The 21,502-nt window shown below is 32.9% G+C and overlaps 1 protein-coding gene across 3 annotated transcripts; it reads right to left on the reverse strand.

Moving 5' to 3' along the window:
- Window positions 1-502: 502 nt before the first annotated feature.
- Window positions 503-21,436, reverse strand: LOC129221094 (cytochrome P450 2F3-like). 3 transcript variants are annotated; one of them, XM_054855537.1, is made up of 7 exons: window positions 21,335-21,436; window positions 8,289-8,661; window positions 7,412-7,745; window positions 7,084-7,280; window positions 4,909-5,172; window positions 4,343-4,516; window positions 503-760 (listed from the first exon to the last, which is right to left on the reverse strand). In XM_054855537.1, exons 2-7 carry the CDS (start codon window positions 8,632-8,634, stop codon window positions 588-590), a joined length of 1,488 nt encoding a protein of 495 aa, XP_054711512.1. In that variant the 5' UTR covers window positions 8,635-8,661; window positions 21,335-21,436; the 3' UTR covers window positions 503-587. The 3 variants fall into 3 exon arrangements, with proteins under 3 accessions (XP_054711512.1, XP_054711511.1, XP_054711513.1); XM_054855536.1 differs by lacking the exon at window positions 21,335-21,436 and adding an exon at window positions 14,545-14,676; XM_054855538.1 differs by lacking the exon at window positions 21,335-21,436 and adding an exon at window positions 11,200-11,241.
- Window positions 21,437-21,502: the final 66 nt, after the last annotated feature.

Consider the following 21,502-nt stretch of genomic DNA (forward strand, 5'->3'; position numbering starts at 1 on the left):
GGTGGTAACATTCGGAAAATTGGTAGATGGTTATTCCATCTGTTGGAAGCTGTCTGAGCTAATTCGATGTTTGAATTAGTTTTAAAGATGAAATTCGGCTGTTGTAATTTCTTAGAGAACACAAGCAAACACTAAATAATCTGTGAGAAAAAGCGTAAGCGAAGAGAAGAACTTTTTGAACTTTAGATATTATTTCAAAATTGTCAAAACCCAGCCGCTTTAAAAGCAATGGAAGAATTTTTATTTTCTACTAGCGCTGTACCCGCACGGCTTTGACCGTAGTAGAAAATTAAAAGGTCATTTGGTTCGCCTGTATATTTACAAATAATGGCTGATAAATTTCTCCACAATTTGCTATGTTGATTTTCTCGCCCCTGTAAAATGTTCTTAAAATTGTAATAGAAAAAGAACTAATAATAATCTGGTTCATACACTTTTTCAAGGGTTCGAGCTAATTGTAATTTGCAAGTACTACATAATGATAAAAACAAATTCTGTGAATATCACTAAAATATTTATTTCTTAAACCAATGACATGATAGTAAAGAGATGAGAACAATGGACTGCATTAAGGTGAGACATGAATGTTATTTTTCGGACCGGGGGTAGAAGGTTAGCTCCATATTGCCAGTCGTCAGGAACATCGACGCCATGCTTTTTGGATTCGCCACTTCGGCGATGCGGAAATTCCTGACGATTGTAGTCAAGAAAAGGAAGGACTCCATCATGACCAAAGGCTCTCCGGTGCAAGCACGTTTACCTAAAAAAATATGACGTTGGTATTAAGATCCGTTGTTTGCAGTACAAAAGTTTAGACGTTTTATTTCCTCTTGCCAACTACTTTAAACAACGTTTAAAATAATACCTGATAAGGTACTAGAGTTAAAAACTACACACCTCCAGTTACTCGGAAACCTGTTTTGTGCGGTAGATAGGCACCGCGTAAAAAAACTCGCATACAAAAAATTCGCTCAAAATTTTAATTGAGACCCAATTTTATTGAAATTCTCATATGCCGCACAAAAAAAAAGAAAAAAAAAAACAGATTTGAGTGTACTGCTTTTTTGTTAAATTCTAAAACATACAAGAAAAAAAAAAATGTGACTAATAAAAAGAATATTCATACATGTACTGTCCCACAGAGAAAAGATTAGCCTGCCCATAATAGGCAATAGACTACAGTTAAAACTGACTGTAAATACCTATTACATTTCCAAAAGGTCACTATATATAGCAGAGACCAAAGGCTAGAAGTGACACTTTTGTCATTTTTGATATTACAGTAAGATTTTAACTGAGATGAGAAACATTTAATTCATCACATCATTAGAGTAAGCATTGAGCAATATATTTATAAAACAATTATCAACATTTTAAACGTTTCTCATGACATAAAATGGAATTTGTGTATTCTCTAAGTTTGACTCAACTTGCTCCGTAGCGGGGCAAGTAGTGACATGATTGAGGCACATTGTGACACCCAAAGAACGCATACAAATACGTTGTAACATGTACAAATTATTAAAGAAATGCAATGAAATGGAATATTGTAATATTTTAAGTTAAGAATGAAAATAATTATTCATTTATAATGCTCTGAACACAAAAAAGGGTACCTTCATGTTTTCAATATTACTTTAAACGAAAATAAAAGAGTTAAATTATTAACGCTTGTGAACTCTTTTTTGGAGATACATTAAAAAACTGTGTAATCAAGAAAGATAAAACGTAGACCAGCATTAATTTTTGGCCGTATTAATCCTTGACTTGGTACAATGTGTAAGCCCATATCCTACAGGCCTACCTATTTTTATAATCACTCATAATCATCGCTTGTTTCAACATCCGATGAGCTGTTAATGCAAATAAAATAAGTTTTTTTTTATACATTTGACATAAGACCAGTTTTTAAGTGTCATGCATTGTACCCAGTCTTCTACGGGTCTAAAAACTTTGTACTGCTCCCAGCAAACTAGACATAATCAATTTTTTATCATCCTTAGAGCTATCCGTAGTAACTTTTTCTTCAATTTTTTAAAATAAAGTTAGTGTAGGTTTTTACGCACTTTTTGGCATTTCCGTACAGTTAAAATTTTGCTTTTTCTTCTTCAATGTCTTTCTTGCGTTCTTTTGTTTTGCTTGAATTTTCTTTTAAGGTGCGATTTCTAGAATAACAGGTTTTAAAACATTTACGAGCGGAGTGCTTCGATTTTCAGCTCTATAGGTGACCCGTCTTTTTTTCTATAAAACCTACCGCTGTTACAATGCTCATGTCAACTGCCATTGACTCATCTAATTCAATGAGATTTCTCCATTCTGAAGACCGTTCTGCATTCTTACTATCATTGACAAAAATGTAGTGCTGAAAGTGCGGGATTTGGTAGCAGCTTCATATTTATCATTTTCACTATCATTTTGGTCATCAACGCTTTCATCTCCGATGGATAACGGACCAGGGTAAGTAGTGACACTGTCACAACGTGCCTCCTTGACTTTGTCACAACTAGCCCCGTGTTACGCCATTTTGAACTTTACTGAACAGTTTCCGAAATAGTATCATGATCAACAAATGAAATACATAGAATAACAGCTCGAAACATAGGTATCTAAATATTGTTAGGAAAATTTTCACACCTCAATGTCCTTAGTGGCAATGACAATTGCAACGCAGGTCACAAAATTTTCTTTTGCTGTATATACAACAGCTGTAGATAAAATAATGCTGTAGACACAATAAATAAATAAATGTTTTATCTTGAAAACAGTCCAACGCTATTCTTCCAAACTTACACTAGACACTGAGACCATCAGCCGAAGAATCACATGACGCGAAAGGTATTAAAACCTAATGGCTCAGTCGGGAGACTCGTTGGCACAATTAACATCCCGGCCTCCCGTAACTTTTTCAAAAAAAAAAAAAAAAAAAAACTTTAGTCTAACGACAAAGACACGACAGAAGTGACACTTTTGCATTACATGGAAGTATTAAATTGGGGAAAGGGTCCTATTACCGGTCAATTTGACGAACCACGGATGGGTATTTGAGCCAAAAAGCTGGCCAAAAGTCGAAATGTCAACTTTGCCTTAAGTCGGCCTTAAGTCTCAAAACAGGTGGATAAACATACCATTATGTGGAAGTGTTCTTTCTTCATTGAAACTATCCACAAAAAGTTGCTAGGAGTCGGAACTTAGCTTTTTGATAATCGGTTGTCTTTGTTTACGACATTCGAGTTTTTTAATAAAACTTCAACGTCTTAATTTTTCGCGTTAAAATTATATTAGAAGAAAAATTTATTATGGATGGGTTAAGGGAATGTTTGTGTTCTATTATTTGTCATTTTTTTACTTTTTCAGACTGTATTATTTTAAATGCAATTCTTGAAGCCCCACAAAATTATCATCATTTTTTTGAGTTTTTCTGTCTAAATGAATGTTTTTAAACACTGTGTACTCATTTGTTCTACTTCTAAGTTATACCCTATGTTACTTGTTGACTGTAATTCACGTTAAGTAGGAAGTGTTCTTAGTTAAAAAAGTTGCTTATCAATCTGGCTTTCATTGGCTTCATGCTGAAAATACAGCAAAAAACTTCAGTAAAATGTCTACTGGCTTAATGTTTGGTCAACTTACACTATAACCACCTGTTTTCTTCAAATAATGTCAAGCCAAAGTAATACTCTTGAAAGCTGACCCTGAGAGCTGTTTTCATGACTCAGAAGCTTCGTTTAATTCTTTGAGTACCGCATGACATATATGTCCACTAAGTTCCAAATTAATTTTATAAATGAACTAACACAAACAATTAAAAAATTATTACCCTTTTCATGTTATCGAGTACGCAGAATCTTAACATTAACAAGAATTTTTTTTTTATTGTTTAAAAAATACACAGTCATTTTATTTTGAAAACATTGCAAAAGAAATACATCAGTTGAAAGTATCGTATTCATAATGTTATGCGTATGTGTTTATTCAAGATTCCTCTATTATTTTGAATAAAAGTAACTTTTCTGGTTACCCAAATATTTTTTAGTTGTGCAATAAATCAATCAAATTTTGGAAAATAACTGTCGCTTTGAATCTCTCATGGACTTTAAAGACACAAATGTCCATCGATTTACGCAAAATCTATTAAAACAATTTTACAAAACGTGACTTTTAATAGTTTTATGTATAAAATGCGCCTATGCTCTAGCAGAAAGCTTATGGTCCATAATGGATAAATTATTTGTCCAGTTTTGGTTTGTAACCTTTGTCAAATTTTGTTAAATAACTAGAAGAACGGAACATCGAAAAGTCATTGTGCAAAAATAAAATGAAGAAAAATAAACATTTATCTTACCAACACCAAAAATATTTGGTAATTCCTGCTTTGGCTGCCCAGGATTCGTTATAAAACGCTGTGGGTCAAATTTGGAAGGATTTGGGAAAGTTTCTGGATCCTGATTTGCAGACCAAAAATTCAGAAGCGTAATTGAGCCTTTAGGGATTCTGTATCCTCTTACCGTGGTTTCTTCTGCAAGAAAGAAAAAAACCCCTTAAATTAGCTGTTTATACTAACAAGAACTAGAGTCCAGATGTTTTCTTAAAAACAAAAATATTTTCTAAAGTCTCACAGTGAGCAATTGATTATAGACATTAGGATCCTGTAAAACTAAGAAAATTGAACCCTCCGGAGAATAATTTAATTTTTGAAATCAAATGAATTCAAAATTTTCATTAGCGAATATTTTCTTAAATAGGCTACACATATATTTAAATGGCTAGCAAGTACGAAAATTTTACTGCTGTAAGTCTTTCAAAACAATACGTAAAGTGATACACAACATGCAAGTTAAATTTTAATTCCGTAAAAAATCGACAAGTAAAAGGCATTAATGGACCTGACGAATTAAGTTCAGTACTTACTGGTGCATTCTAAGCTTGGAAATATGGAAAACATATTGGACGTTCTTATGCATTCGTAGAGGAAAGCGTTGGTATACGGCATTCGACTGCGATCCTCCAACGTTGGCAAACGTTCAAACCCAACAACTTCTTTGATTTCTTCATACAACTTATCCTGTTCTTCAGGATGATGTACCAGTGCATACAGGAGGCAACCGATGAAGTACGATACAGAAATTATGCCATCTCCAACAAACTGTGATAACGATTCTACCAACATTTCATCTAAGAAAAAATATATAATGTTTCTTCAAAACTAATTAAGATAAACATACATGCCTGTCATACAATTTTATGAAAACAAATTTTTCAAAAATAACCAGCATTAGTTCCTACACTTGCTTAATGAATCTCTGATTCTAAGCTGCTTTGATAAGCACCAAAGCCATTGTAACAAGTATTTTAAATAATGATTATTGTGGATAGGTTACTTGATGAGAATGTCAGCAAAGGACCCCATGAGTTATTTTAACATGGAAGGGACTACATAAAAATCTATTAGGGCTACATTAAATATATTTTTAAAAAGATTGATAAAAGGAAATAAGTTCAGGAAGATCTTTTTAATGTCATGAGCCCATGTGAGAGGAACTTGTGTGGAGTCTTTTTTTTTTTTTTTGTCATGCTGGCGTTCTTATCAAGTAACCTATACACAACAATCTGCACTTAAAATATCTGTTGTAAAAGTCTTGATGTTTGTCATAACTTAAAGTTCAGAATCATAGATTCATTCAGGCTAGTAAATATTTGAAGCTCTTTTTGTGAAAGGTTATTAAGTTATGTATGGCATTAGTGTTTGTCATGATGCTCAGTTTGGAATCAGAGATTCATTTAGGAAAGTAAATCCTTAAGGCTCTTTGTTTGCAATGGACAGAGTTTATTTTCCTGTTGATTAAATAATTTCTATGGTCAGTAATCGTGCTGTTGGCGCTTTACGAGCGAGTACGTGGTTTGGCGAAAGAAGCGAACTTGGTTTAGTGACCCCTAGTTTGTATTATTTATGTAGATTTAATTGAAGTATGTATTGGTGTACAATTGATTTCCAAATCAAGATCTCAAATCTAGATTAAAAAGAAAAAAAAAACTTATTTGTTTCGAGTTTTTCTTTGTATTTCAGAATTTTTTCTCGCATCATGATGCATTTTAAAATAACTTACTGAATCGTAAAAAAATATTATTACCTGTAAAAAGCAATGCTGTGGGGTCTTTTTTCTGTTGCGTTATTTTTCTTTCCCTGTAGAAGCTACCACCATTATCATTACTGTTTTAAGTGAATGATGAAGAAATAAAATAAAGGACAGATTATTAGCAGTTAAAATAAAATACCAATATCTAGAGAGAAGCTAGAGAGAAAGAATTTTTTAACAAAATAAAGATATTTAGCGTGATTGAGGGAAACAAATCGGTTACAAAAGTTTTTATCTTATAGGTAATCCCCTGAGTGTGAATATTTTTCCTCCCTCATATATTGGCGATTTAATGCTTCATTTTCGCTCCAGTTTTACCTGGAACAATTGAAACTGACCAGATATCGTGTATTATGGGTTCTCTCTGTAACACCATCAATTTTGATCACATGAAGTATGCGCAATCAAATACCATGTCCTTAGTAAGCATTCTTGCTATTATTTTTTTAAATATTTATCTTGAAATAAAAACTTGGAATAAAGAGGCGTAAAGAGAGAGATTATCTTGGAATAAAGAGGCGTCATTAAAACTTTAATGACGCCTCTTTCATTGAAATACTTGAAAGAAAATTGCTTCGGCAGCTTAAAATGTTCATGAATTCTCGTATAATCCTTAAGAAACAGCTTTGCTGCTAAAGCAAATTGTCGCTAAATGCTCTCCAAATCTGTCGCCAAATTCCATGCTGCCACGGACGGCGGCCGTTGATGAGTGCATTCCACTACACGATCTAGCACAGGGGTTAGCGAACAAAGCGAGATTGGTTTTCCCCATAGTTTTTATTAATTCCGTAGATGTAATCGAGGTATATATTGGCGAACAATTGAATTTCAAACCCAGAAGAACTAGAATCTGCATTTTGAAAAACTGATTTATTTCAAATTTTTCTTTATATTCAGGATTTTTTATAGCATCATGATACATTCAAAGTAACGAACAAAAAATTATTACCTGTAAAATGCTTTGCAGTGGGGTCTTTTTTCTGTTGCCTTATTTTTCTTTCTCTGTAAAAGTTCTCGATCATATTCGTGGGGTGTTCACCGTCGAAATTTAATTCTATTCTTCGACAAATTTTATACAATAAAGTGCTCATAATTCTATGCTGATCAATAGCTATACGGTAAGAAGGTAAAGTGCGAAAAATCAATCTGTAAGAAACCAATTAAAATTAGTTATTAATTATGCATAAATCGAAACATCTTTTCTTAGCTAAATTTTATTTATTCTCGCCAAATTTTATAAACACTCTAATAATTAGAAAGTAGATGAAAATATTTACTTTCCAAATGGTCCAATGAACATCATTTTATTTCCCGTCATTCCATCAAGGGCAACTGCATACGTTTCGTTCAAGATCCGCAACTCCTCGCCTGTTACGCCATCGATGCCAAAAATCATCTTTTTTATTATGCCACTGCACCTCTCAACCAGAAGGTCGATAACGTTGAAGGATTGTCCCTTTTTCTGACGAATATCTTCAATAGTTTTCACCAGAGATTCGTAAATTGGACCATCTGTGGTGTCTTTTAAAGATGACATTCCATATTCTTTGAAGTTCTGAACGAAAAATTTTCGAAGGATTTTCCAAGGTTCGCCATTTGTCATCGCAACTCCTGCATAACGAGAAAAGAAAGATTTCAAACAGAACTCAAAATTACTCTTTCATGTTCTTACGACACTTAAAATCTCATAATCTAGCAGGTTAAATGACTAAATTTAACATTTTTAGAGTTACGTACAGCGCCTCATTTTTTCAAACTATAGATATCTAATATTATCTACCACGGGTGAGTTCGTAAATTTTCCAGTGTCAGAACGGCAATTGAATTATGAGTGGAGATCAATTTAATGTGAAAGGAAAATTTACTTTTCGAGAAATGCAATAGCAAAATGGTGTTACAAAATAGATTTGAATTAGAAGCTTAGAAATGCATACGGGCAGATTCATATCACACATCAAACACCTACAAGTTAAACTTCTGGTTAAAAAGCTTTTGTGATGGTTAATTCTACATGGAACTTCTAAAGTATTTCCGTTAAAAGGTTTTTTACATAGTTTACAAAAATGCTACTAATGCTTTTTAAGTAATAAATGGCTTTAATATGACTTTACATAATATTTCCCTCTCCAAATAATATTGAAGAATTATTCCTACCTTTTGAAAGTAAATAAGTCAATATGCTGAAGCGGGTGAACCTCTCTTCGAAGCAATCAGATTTCTGCACATGGACCTCTCGCATTGCCTTCACAGTCCCAAGATGGATGAAGAGGTTGCCCATGTAGGTGAAACTGAACACGTCTCCATATTTACGGGTGTATTCCTGAAGTTGCAAGTGACAACCGTCATGGGTCAGCCCAGGAAACAGTCCAAAGTAAGGAAGACCTCTTGGGCCAGGTAGCACGTTGCTGTTTTTCCGAATGAAGTACAGAATCGTCAGCAGAAGAGTTGCTCCAGCAATGACCAACGAATATGGTGGGAAATCCGAAAGACTTTGGAGCATTTTTATATGTGTTTCGGGATTAAATACCTGAAAAAATTGATATTTTAAAAATTATGTATGATTATTGTTATGGCACGAAAGAAAGACAATTATAATAATACTTTGCATTGAATTAACCTTCTACTGTCCACCATGACTCTGATGAGGTTACATCATATTTCATCATCATATTTCTCTATAGGGGAATCATTTTTTGTTGACATTTTGATTGTTGGTTCTGAAACAAGTTACTATTTACGGAAGAAAGTCAAACTTAATTTGAAAATAGAAAAACATTAAGAGCAAAAGTTCACCTCATATGTGCCAAACTCGTTACTCTTTTAGATTCTGTGCATGCCAATAAATAAATAAAAATATAGACCCTCTATATAAATGTATAGAGGGTTAAAATTGCTTCAGATCGTTTAGAAACTTATTCTTATTACAGAACGATTTGTCTGGAAAGAGTGATGCGTTGAAGGTAGATGTGAGTATAACAATGGAAAGTGTTTATAAAAGTGAATTAAGTGTACTTCAGACACTGTATTTACAGCATATAAAATTTGTAGAAATGATTGTCTGGAAAGACTGATGTAATAAAGGTAGACATGATTGTTACAATGGAGAAGATTTATAAAAGTAAATTAAACTCGAGTGGTTTCAGTAATGCTTTGGATGTGATAAAGGTAGATACGATTATTATGAAGGAAAGAGAATAAGTTGAACTCAAGTTCAATTAATAATGCTTTAGGAAAGACTTATAATGCTTTACATTAAACTGGTTCTTACGCTACTGACGCAGTTATCAATAGAAGGATTAATACAGTTTAAGTTTGGTAGAGTTTAGAACTAAAGCCAGTAAGTTAAAAGTTGGTACATTTTTTTTGCACTTTGAATAAGGCTTCGATAAAATTAATACTTCGGATAGCTCTAAACTTAAAGACTTGGAAAAAATAATGTGATTGAATTTGGCGATGACTGTTGCATATTACGTAAGTGGGATAGCTTCAAAAATATATTTGATAAACTTAAGCTTTGAGATACTTTAAAACTTACTAAAGTTACCAAATTTCATCTTTTTTTTTTTAACGGAATCACAGTTTACGGCATTCCTCAAATGTTTTGTGCAAAAGTACTAAAGATTTGGCCCTCAAAAACCCTCTCGCTGCGCCGATGAGAGTTTTTTTTTTTCAACGACACCAAAAATAACCACCCATGTGATAGGAACGCCCCTGTTTATACGGTTATGATTGAGATTCCCAATATCACACGCATGTTATAAAAAATACTGCTCTTTAAGGCTTATTTTAATTTTTAGCTGCTGAGGTATTTTTTTGCAATTTTAGTGATGAGGTGGGGTATATGCAACCACAACATTATTTCTTGCGCACTCCACAAAAATTTAGCAGAAAATGATTTTTGTATTGTTTACTTATACAAATACAACTGCAACATTACGCGAAACATATGTAGGGGAATATGGGGCAAAGTGAAATAGAGAAATATTTAATCTGCTTTTAGCGCCACTTATCTGATAATATTTTAACTATATAGTAGCACATGGAATCTATTCCAGCCAGGAAAACAATACCGACGAAGATTAAAGCATATGATAATAGAGGCTATTTTCAAAATTTTATATTCATAATGTAATATTTTGGTGAAAGTCAAAAATTATTATTTTTATTATAAAATGATAAAGTTCTTGTTATTAGCATTTTAAATATTAACTGAGACTTTCTTATATTAGGCGAAGTATTTATTTAGTTAATATTAAGATTATTTGTATTTTAAATATTTTATACAATAAGTCAAGTACATTCGGAGCAAAGTGAAATAGTTTTTTTTACTCACTTAATTATTTACTAAATAACCTACTTATACATTTATTAATTATTTCTTTTTTTTTCATTCTGTAATTCACTTATTTATTCATTCATTCACTTATTTTCCAAGTCTTTCACTTTTACTCAATCATTTATTTTTCTTCATGTGTTAATAAATTACTTTGCTTATTTTTTTGTTTTTTGTTTTAGTGTCTTTTCATTTATTGGTAAAACCTTTTAATTATTGATTCGTTTAATCAAACATTTTTTTTATAGTTGAATAGTAAAATATTTCACTGGAAAAATATTTTTTTTTCACTTTGCTCCAGGAAGAAAAAAGTGAAAAATTTCTGCTTTTTTTTTTTTTTTTTTGAGCGCTTAAATTTACTGCCAAAAATGAAAAATACTGTTTCAATGCAAGTTTTATTTTAAAATGCAACATTCTTTCTTCATGCACTGCAATTTTCAAAACAAGTTTCCAATTTTTTCATTCTGAAAAAGCTCAGCCATCTTAATTATTTCATTTGCCCAACATTTTCCTACTTAAAAAACCATAATCGTAAACATTGCAAAACGTTTGAATGTAAACGTACAATTCTTTTGGGATGTAAGACAACATCTATACAATTAAGAGTTAAAGCATTCCTAATCTTTCGTGTGACAAAATTTTCCTTTTAAATGACCACTCACAATTCTTAAAAAAAAAAAAATCAAGTACAGTTTCTGAATAGTTTAATAAAGCTACACTTAGAGAACTTACCTATGCACAATAAGCTTTCTTTACACGTGGAAAGCATTATCGTTACTGATGTATAAGAGATAACGTAGAAGGGGAATCAGTTGAGGCCTTTGACGTTTCAAGGCCGACTGAGATTAGATACGTATGTAAATAACTCTTCTTTGACCTCACGCCTACGTTTAAAAATAATATTTTCGTCTTAAAATATCGAAACAAATGTTTGTTAAAAAACATTATTGGTATCGTGACTTACATTCAATTATTTCTACATCAATATAACTGACAATGTGTGGTGTTATCCAGTGGTGTTTCCATAGGGTATACTCCATATACGCCGTATACTCTCAAGCATTTTTTAGACATATTGCGTATACCCTCAAGCTTCAAAAAAAATCATATTATGACATATTATGTATATGATCGCATGCACTTACTGTGCTTAATGGATTACCGGAACCCTCAGAAAAATTGATGTTAACATCTCTGGTGTTATCTGTTTTGAACAAGTAAGATGCTATATTAGAAGTAAAACGTTTACCTGTTTTTGCTAGTATAGTTCAAGAACAAAGTGAAAATGAATTAAGGGCACATGCTTTTAGGTAACAAAGAATTTATTTTTACGTGTAAAAAAGTGAGCTTTTGAAAGACATGTGTAAAACCCTCCTACTAAACACGCATTTAGCGAGTTTTCTTACCGTCTTCTTAACTAATAGTTACACAAGTCTGAATGTTATGTGCTTTATGTTTTAATACTATATTTATGTGTACTTTTAAAGCTGATTTTTATAATATGTGTTTATATGTGCGTGTATGTGTTTCTCATATGAATGGAACATAATTAAAAAAGCTCAATAATTAATAAAAATATGAAACATTTTAGAGCAGAGTTTCTCAAGGGATGTTCCACGGGCCTCTGAGCTAGCTCATACTAAGAAGTCCATGGAGAAAGCCTGATAAGTGTTCACAATAAATAAAAATTGTTGAAATCAAATCAACCACAAATTGGGACGGGGAGTTATTTGCAAAGGAGAAAATGAATGATATCAGTTTTGGTTTCTTGTCCAGTCCATATTCAGAGATTTAGCTAACGAAGCACTCAATCATCTTATCCCAGTGCTGTATAACTTTTTTTTTTTGTGCGAGCAAGCACTTTATACACTTTGTAACTAGAAAAGTGTTAAAAGAAATTGACTTAAGGACATTGGAACAGCATTGGTGAATATATATTTTTACGATTTGTCCTCAAAACCTCAGGTACAATTAAATTTAGGAAACAATATCATTCATCCAATTGATACGTCTGAGAAGAGAGAAGATGCTACTTTAATACTGACGTAATGCGACTTTAATAATTACGGAAAGTGACTTTAATACTGACGTAAAGCGACTTCAATACTGACGCAATGCGAATTTAATACTGACGTAAAACGACTTTAATCCTTACGTTATGCGACTTAATGCTTACGTTATGCTACTTTAATACTGACATAATGCGACTTGAATGCTGACGTAAAGCTACTTTAATACTGACGTAAAGCGACTTCAATACTGACGTTATGTGACTTAAATACTGACGTAAAGCTACTTTAATACTGACGTAAAGCGACTTCAATACTGACGCAATGTGACTTAAATACTGAAGTAAAGCTACATTAATACTGACGTAAAGCGACTTCAATACTGACGCAATGTGACTTAAATACTGACGTAAAGCTACTTTAATACTGACGTAAAGCGACTTCAATACTGACGCAATGTGACTTAAATACTGACGTAAAGCTATTTTAATACTGACGTAAAGCGACTTTAATACTTAGATTATGCCACTTTAATACTCACATAATGCTACTTTAATACTGACGTAATGCGACTTTAATAATTACGTAAAGTGACTTTAATACCGACGTAAAGCAACTTCAATACTGGCGCAATGCGACTTTAATACTGACGTAAAACGACTTTAATACTTACGTTATGAGACTTTAATACTTACGTTATGCGACTTTAATGCTTACGTTATGCGACTTTAATGCTTACGTTATGCGACTTTAATACCGACATAATGCGACTTTAATGCTGACGTAATGCTAATTTAATACTGACGTAAAGCGAATTCAATACTGACGCAATGTGACTTAAATACTGACGTAAAGCTACTTTAATACTGACATAAAGCGACTTCAATACTGACGCAATGTGACTTAAATACTGACGTAAAGCTACTTTAATACTGAAGTAAAGCGACTTTAATACTTAGGTTATGCCACTTTACTACTCACATAATGCGACTTTAATACTGACGTAATGCGAATTTAATACTGACGTAAAGCGACTTTAATACTGACACAATGGAATATTACTGTGAAAGACGATCCTTCACAAATGTTCACCCTTTGCACAGTTCCGTGTTATTATTTAAGATCTCAATACGTCATGGTTAATGCAACTGATGTTGATCTGACTTAAAGATGGAAAACAATTTTTTTTTTTGTTCGCGGTAAATTCTTTTTTGCTGGTGAACTTTTAATAGAAATAATTCGATAACAGTTATCTCCAGACATTGATATTTGAATTAATGTTTACCGGCGCAGCCCAAAATACTATTCTTAAGTAATGAGTATCATACTCTAAAAAATACCGAGAAAAGATCCTCGGTTCAAAATATTAATCTTGAGTAACAAATACTAGCCTGTAAAACATACCTATAAAAATTATAGAACAATAAGTAAATACACATTAGAAAATAAAATTTAAATTTATCACAAAAAGACAGTTTTTTTTTTTTTTTTTTTTTTTTTTAAGGGAGGGGGAAGGGGCGCAAAGTTTTTAGGTTTTCTGGTCCGAGATGGGATCGACTTTGTGAACCTCTGCTTTATGGCACTTTTACGGGTTTATAAACATCAAACTGTATGAAATGGTTTTTAACATCAATGAACCACTTTGCAATGTACGTAAAAATTTAACCGTCTGAAAAATATCTTAAAACCAACTCTTTACTTATCTATATAACCGTTTTTAATTTCGTCAAGAAAAATTAAAGAGCACTACTTAAAAAATATTCGTGTTTACCAAACCGATTCCTACTTCTCAGAAACAATATCATTCACAATTTGTTGCTTCTGAAATTCAAACTTGCAATGTTAAATTACAAATATATAAAGAAGCAATTCAAAAATAAAATCGTAATCCAGCAATTAAAAAATGTTAAAACAAGCATAAGTTTTTAATCTATGCAAAAACTTGAATTGACAATGTATATTTCACACGAATATGTAAAACAATTGACTACGTATCTTTTTTATGAATAAATGTGCATGACATTGTATATCCTTGACGAAGGAAGGAAGATAGATTAAATAAACTTACTTCGCAACGAGAGACTTTTGAGAAAATTGAGTGATTTTCCTTTTTGAGTTGTTCTTCAGTGTCAAAATTAAACAGAGCTCTTTAATTCCTTCTTTTCTCGCGGCGTAGTTTTACACTTCTTTGAGAGTTGTTCTAATCGTGGGCGGATATCGACTAAGGTCAAGCCAATGTAAGAGCACTCCAATTGGACAAATGTTATAATCGAAAGCCTTCACTGCTTGTAACTCCCTGTCATGACTGAATTTTATTTTTGAACTGTTCGGGTTCAGCTGGGTTGCTTTATTTTTATAATTTCATTTTTTTTTTTAATGTGACATGTAACGTTGTAACATCTGAATTCAGATCCATTATATAAATTACTGATGTCAAGCAGAATGTGTTTATCTGCTTTGAAATATGTTACTTCATATGATGCTTTAACAAGTTAATTAAAGGTTTATATATATATATATATATATATATATATATATATATATATATATATATATATATATATATATATATATATATATATATTTGAGGAAGTGAGAAGCAAAGGGATTAAATGGACATTTTCCAGTTTTGAGTACAACGCGTTTAAAGATTACATCTTAGGTAGACTTTCATTGAAATTTTTTTCTAAATCATGCTGTATAACAGCAACTACCAGGGCTACTAGTACTATCTCTTGCCCCAAGACACAGAAGAGGTTCATCTACCAAGTGTACTGGTTATTTCCAGATTTTTAATTTTGCTACTTGCATCCCTTTGCTTCTCACTGAATCATTTGATCTCTCTCCCTTTTGTCTCAAAGTGTCACACTTAGCCTCAACCTCTCCCATCCGTTTGTCACACGTCACGTTATAATAACATATTACTATGAAAAAATGCCTGTGATAATAATTCTTGTTAGCATCCCTCCCCCCCCCCCGTTGTCCACTCCCCGTGAATCTGGGACGCCATTTGTGGACGACTCATTGAGTTAATGATTCAAATATTTCTGATGCCCCAGTTTATGCTTCTTCGTTTGTCACTCAAAAATTACAATGATTCATGCATTTAATTCATCATTTAAATTTCTGTCTGCTGTTAGAAGTGCTGCAGTCGTAAAAGTAGTAGAAGGTGTGCTGTACATAAATTAAAAAAAAAAGAAAAGAAAATCTGTGACCTACTTCCCCCAATTAATTCTAATTTGAATTCCGAAACTTTGAATTCAAATTATGTTTTTCGCAATCACGAGTTGCGACAAGACCCTACTGGTTAGAGTTATTGTTTCTAGAAACGGCTCCCCCCCCCAAGCATGTCCCTCCTCCTGGGTGGTTACGTGTGTATAGTTGTGTGTGTAGGCTTACGTGTGTGCACGTAGGCGTGTGTATGTGTGTAAAGGCGTGCGCACGTAGGGGAGTGTATATGACCATGCGTGTGTAGGACATGGAAGCCACCGCCCAGCAAAAGTGGATTCCGGGGGACAGTGCTCAGGACCAGCCGCGCCGCCGCCGGTGGACGGTGGTGCTGCAGCCCTGGTCCAAGCTGAAAAAGGAACCGTAATGTCAAGGACTGTCAAGTGAGAACAATAAGCAATCGTGATTGCTCAAAAAAATGCGAGAAGAAATGCTGAAACTTTAGAAGAAGATTTTAAATAACTTAGTTTAAAATGTAGAAAGTAGGTAATACGGATTTTATTTGTATGTAAATGAATACTATAAAGTAATGCGAGATGCTTATTTGACTTGGCAAAATATCGCCAAACGGACACTAGATTTGATACCTTATTTTTGGCTACATATTAAATTTGATAATGTATCGCCAACTGGACCCGAATCAATGATGTCACCTTTGCTTGCAGCTCTAATACTATATAGCAATTGCTATATACTCAATACTATATAGCAATGCGAGATGCTTTTTGCCTTGGCAAAATATCGCCAAACGGACACTAGATTCGATACCTTATTTTTGGCTACATATTAAATTTGATAATGTATCGCCAACTGGATCCGAATCAATGATGTCACCTTTGCTTGCAGCTAATTTCAGTTCCTAGGATTTATGTTGCTATTTTGGTTTTATTGTGCTAAAAAGGTCCTTTGGTTCGCATGTATATTTACAAATAATGGATGATGAATTTCTCGCCAATTTGCTATGTTAAATGGCTCGCCCATGTTACGGTTCCATGTTATGATGATTTCGTAATTTACTATTCCACGTTTAATAATTTGCTCGGAAAATTTTTCTTAAAATTGGAATGGAAAAAGAACAAAATCGAATTTTCGAAAAATCGCTTCGAGGTGCACACCCTTATGCTACAAACTAACTTTGTGCCAATTTTCATGAAAATCGGCTGAACGGTCTAGGCTCTATGCGCGTCACAGAGATCCTGACAGAGATCCTGAAAGACAGAGAGAGATCCGGACAGAGAGACTTTCAGCTTTATTATTAGTAAAGAAAATTATTTAGTATAACTTTAAGCGAGTTCCAGGTGAAATTTGACAATCGAAAACTTTTGCTGATGTAAAACTTCTTTAAGTATGTAAAATATAGTTTGGAAACGTAATTTGAAGATTTATGGTGCCGACACTCATCAAGCGGTGTGAATTTGTCTTTTAGGAACAGAAACGGATAGAGTGACGAAATTGAGAAACTACACGAAAAGCTTTGTGTAGCTTTCAATTGCGGCCGAAGTTCTACAGATCCTGTACACGAAGCAATATTAATCATAAAGTTGAATTACTTATTCTGCTCCTTAATTACTGCCAAATAATGATACACTAAGTAACTAGAAACAAAAAACCCTACTGGGAAATATCCGAAAAAACTGAAAAGAAAAATATATAAGCCCAGTAGTTTAGAATGTTATTAAGTACTAGTGAATAACTACACCATTGAAATAGTTTTATTATCGGTACACACATAGGACAAATCATAAATTCAAATGCAAAATAGAAGGATGAACAGTCAGGGTCCATTTCTTTTTAACCAATCAAGGAACTTCGTAAAATTTAAATGGGCCCCGATTGTTGATCCTTCTATTCTGATTTTGAATTTCTGATTTGTCTTATATGTGTGTCATTTTATTGAGAGGGTTTAAATCGTGAGGATTATTAAGTAACTTACGGTGGTCTAAATTTCTGATTATTAGTCCCTCTAGGGACCTAACTCGGCTTTGAAATACATATGCTTGATCTTTAGCTGAAATGCGCGAACTTTAGTCAACCACAGCCTGTGTAACTTATAATGACGCGAGTTCGGGATCGTCGTATCAGATCTTTCTCGCAAAACTAAAACAGTCTCGTCAAGAAAGTACACGTCGCGAAATTTAGTCCCCTGAATCACGACAGAAACAAATGCAACATTTTACAGATCAAAATTGAATTAGTAGACGCGAACAAAAAATTCTATCAGTGAAAACACTACCTGCACTTGTTGCACGCTGAGTCGCACGCAGGTAGCATGCGACACGATCCCAAAATAACAATTTGACGACTGGTTGTTGATATGGTGAATTTTATTACTGTTATATGTTTAGTGACGTTCCCAAGGTTAAGACCAATCGATTGACGAATCATCAAAATTGGCCAAGGCGTTTAACCTCTACAGCACCACATAGGAACAAACAAACATACATACATACATACATAGACTCATAAACACATTACTCTCCTTTGCATCGTGCACGCGCAGTCAGGTAAAAAATACGGCTAGTTTTGTAAATAAATTTAACCATAACATTTCAAATAGTCAAATGATCGGTTTAAAAGCGTAATCCACATAGCGTAAGTTTAGCTTTGAAATTAGTTTGTTAACATTTATTTACCATACATATCATAAACAAATTAACTTTATAATTACCTCTTTTTTCCACTGTTTTTGGCAATAACTAAAAGACCGATTTCAAATATTGTTTAGTTTTCTTGCTCTTTATAATATATTTTTGACACTTTCTTTTTTGCTACTGACAGTTCATAAAAGTTGTATAGTAAGTACTCATGGGGACTTGGGGATTTTAACCTAAAAACTAGCTAAGTTACTAATCTAAGTGTAAATGATATTCGATATACCTTTTTCTCATCTACGCTGCAAGTTCCGATTGATTACATGATTCGAATGATTTTTTTTCTGTTAGGTAAATATTTTTTATAATATATTTTAAATTGCTGCACAGTCCTGCATTCATGCATGCATACATCCAGAATTTTGAGAAACAATGCTGGTTTAGATGTTTTTTTTATTAATTCACGAAATCTCGATGAATGTTTATTTATTTGTGTGTTTGCATGTGTGTGTGTGTGGTTTTTTTGGGGGGGGGGGGGGAGTGACAGATTTGAAATGGTTTTCTTGAAATCAGTATATTCAAAACTGAAGAACAAAAATATCAGCGAATGTTTGATAAACTAACCGTAGCACCACTCTATGAACAAACAGCAAAATAAATGTCTTCACTTTCTAATAATTTCTACTATAGATGAAAGTAAATACTGTACGAAAGAAAAAAATGCAAAAGACCAATGAGGCCCTTTCAATAATCTGACATTTCAAGGCCTCTGGCGATAAAAAACTGATATCGAGAAAACGAGAATGCCTTTCGCCATACATCTACTTTTAAACCACTCATTTGTTGATACGTATTTTAAGAAACAATACTTCTTTGTAGCAAAATGACTTTCTCTTGAAACATATAAATAGCTACAATAAAACTAATATGTTCGGCACTCCTTAACCCTTTTTAGTTTGAACATTAAACTTGAAAGTTTTTTCTTGAACATATTTTTACTTTATTCAATGTCCAAAATGTTGGAGATAGCAAATGACTCGAGAAATGTTTCGGTTTTCGCTTTTGATGAATTTACACATTTGATGGGATGTTATATGTGTTAGTTACATTTTTTTTCGAAACACGTCTGAAAAGAAGGGTTTAAAAGAAGGGTTTTTTTTTCTGATCGCTCAAACTCAAAACGTAATGAATTAAACCTAATAATATTTTCTTTGATTCATGCATGGAGAGTCGGGTGAATTTGTGCTGGTCAAATACTACTATCTCTCAAGAAATAATTAAAGAGTTCAAGCCAAAATTGGTATCTTGTAGAAACTAGCAGGAACATGAGCTGATTTGTTTTTGGAGATAATCGAATCAAACTGGGAACAAAATAAAACATTTTCTTGTTGAACTAGACTACTTTATATCTCAATGAGTGATTCAAGAGCTCAAACAAATATTGTTTTCATTGAGGTCCACCTGAAAACCCAATTCTGTTTGATTCCTTACACTTAAATGTTTTGCAGGGCATACTTCACGAAAAGAACATCCAATTACAGTACCCCCTCTAAAAAATTCTAAACGACTGCCAACAAAAAACAAATAAGTTTCAATTCGTACGGCGGTATTCAGGGTTGTTCCGTTTTAACCTGCAAGATCTTTATTTTCGCAACCGTTAGTCCTAGATATATACTTCCAATTGCAAAAATGTTCAAAATCAGATGCAGGGTTAAGATATTGTAAGTTTGAAGTGAGAATAAAGATGTCAAAAAGGGGACCTAGGGTAAGTATAAAAAGTAAATCAGTAAGTATAAAAAAATCTCCATTGAAAAATAATTCCAACAAAAAAAGTTTGAAACTGGTACGCCCAATATTCAGCGAGATATGAAACGCTGCGTTTTGTGACTTTGGCCACTTTTCACTCGTCGTCAATAACACCTTTTGGGGGAAAATACAGCGGTTAACAAGTGTTTAAACTGATATGTGTGCATAGAGCGTGGTTTCTGAGATTGTTCGAGGTTTAGTAATGTGTTTTTGCGTATCACGACATGACATTTGCACTTATTTTGAATAGCAATGAAAAATAAAAATACCTTGTTTTTCTTACTTTGACGACATGTCATTCTTCTGAAAGGGCGATAAGTTCCAATCTCATCTTCTGCATGGTCCCTTAAAACTTAGAAATGGAATATCTCCTTGAGTTTTGATCGCACAAATGTCAAGTTTTTTGTGTCGGTAATAGTTTTCAATCGAAATTATTTCTCTTGATATCAGTTAGGGGACCTGAGGCCCGTATAAAATGTTAAGTTTTGTATTTATTGACTTATTTTTATTTTCACTTCAAACTTTCAATATCTTCAACTCTGAATCTGATTTTGAACATTTTTACAATTGGATGTATACATCTAGGAAATAACGTTTGCGAAAATAAAGGTCTTGCAGGTTAAAACGGAACACCCTGTATATCACACACAAAGAATGGAAGGAGCACATCTCAAAATAGATTATAATTATAGATGAGGACCCTTTATTTGGCCTGTGTGATACATGTACCAAATTTTGTCCAATTCAATGCATTTCAGTTTGAGTTCCAGTGGCCAAATAATCGTTCAGACACACGCACACTGACAGAAAGTTTTGAAAAATAGTTTAAATTGTTCTCGATGGATTCAACTCCGTCAAAAAGAATAAATCCATGAACATTCAAAAACATAAACTTTTCATGAACCCAACACTTTCTTCTATACTTGAGATATTGAAGAACGTAACCCCTCCCCCAATTATAAAAAATACGATATGCATTAAAAATTTCATTTGAATTTTTTTCTGAACGTCTTACATAATTAAAACTGTTTTAGCGGACAATACTTACACATATTATGTTAGATTTTATTTGAACAAAATAATTTTTTTCCGGAAAGAAATATATACTAGAAAGTGTGGTACTAAAAAGACATTAAAACGCTTTGTTTTCCAATATTTTTGCATAAAACTAACAAAATATAAATGTAAGTTTTATAGCTTATCAAAAGTGGAAGGGGAAATATTTTTACTTACTTCAATTTTCTGATTCCACTTCAAATTTCGTTCCTATTTCAGCTTTCACTGAACTGCAAGGTAGTTTTTATATCTTTTCCATCTGAAAATCACAGATAATCTATTGAAAAGATGATATGAGTCGTTTGTATTGTAGGAGAGAACGTATCGAAAACGGACTAAATGAAA

This window comes from Uloborus diversus, chromosome 4, assembly GCF_026930045.1.
Source record: "Uloborus diversus isolate 005 chromosome 4, Udiv.v.3.1, whole genome shotgun sequence".
In the NCBI taxonomy this organism is placed as follows: domain Eukaryota; kingdom Metazoa; phylum Arthropoda; class Arachnida; order Araneae; family Uloboridae; genus Uloborus; species Uloborus diversus.

What these genes read in the sequence shown, in the direction of transcription:
- LOC129221094 (XM_054855537.1), bottom strand. Translation starts at nt 8,634, where the DNA reads ATGCTCCAAAGTCTTTCGGATTTCCCACCATATTCGTTGGTCATTGCT. An exon ending in TCCAAGCTTAGAATGCACCA is followed by an intron (nt 4,517 to 4,908) that starts GTAAGTACTGAA and finishes TCTTTCTTGCAG; the next exon opens with AAGAAACCACGGTAAGAGGA. An exon ending in ACCAAATATTTTTGGTGTTG is followed by an intron (nt 761 to 4,342) that starts GTAAGATAAATG and finishes ATATTTTTTTAG; the next exon opens with GTAAACGTGCTTGCACCGGA.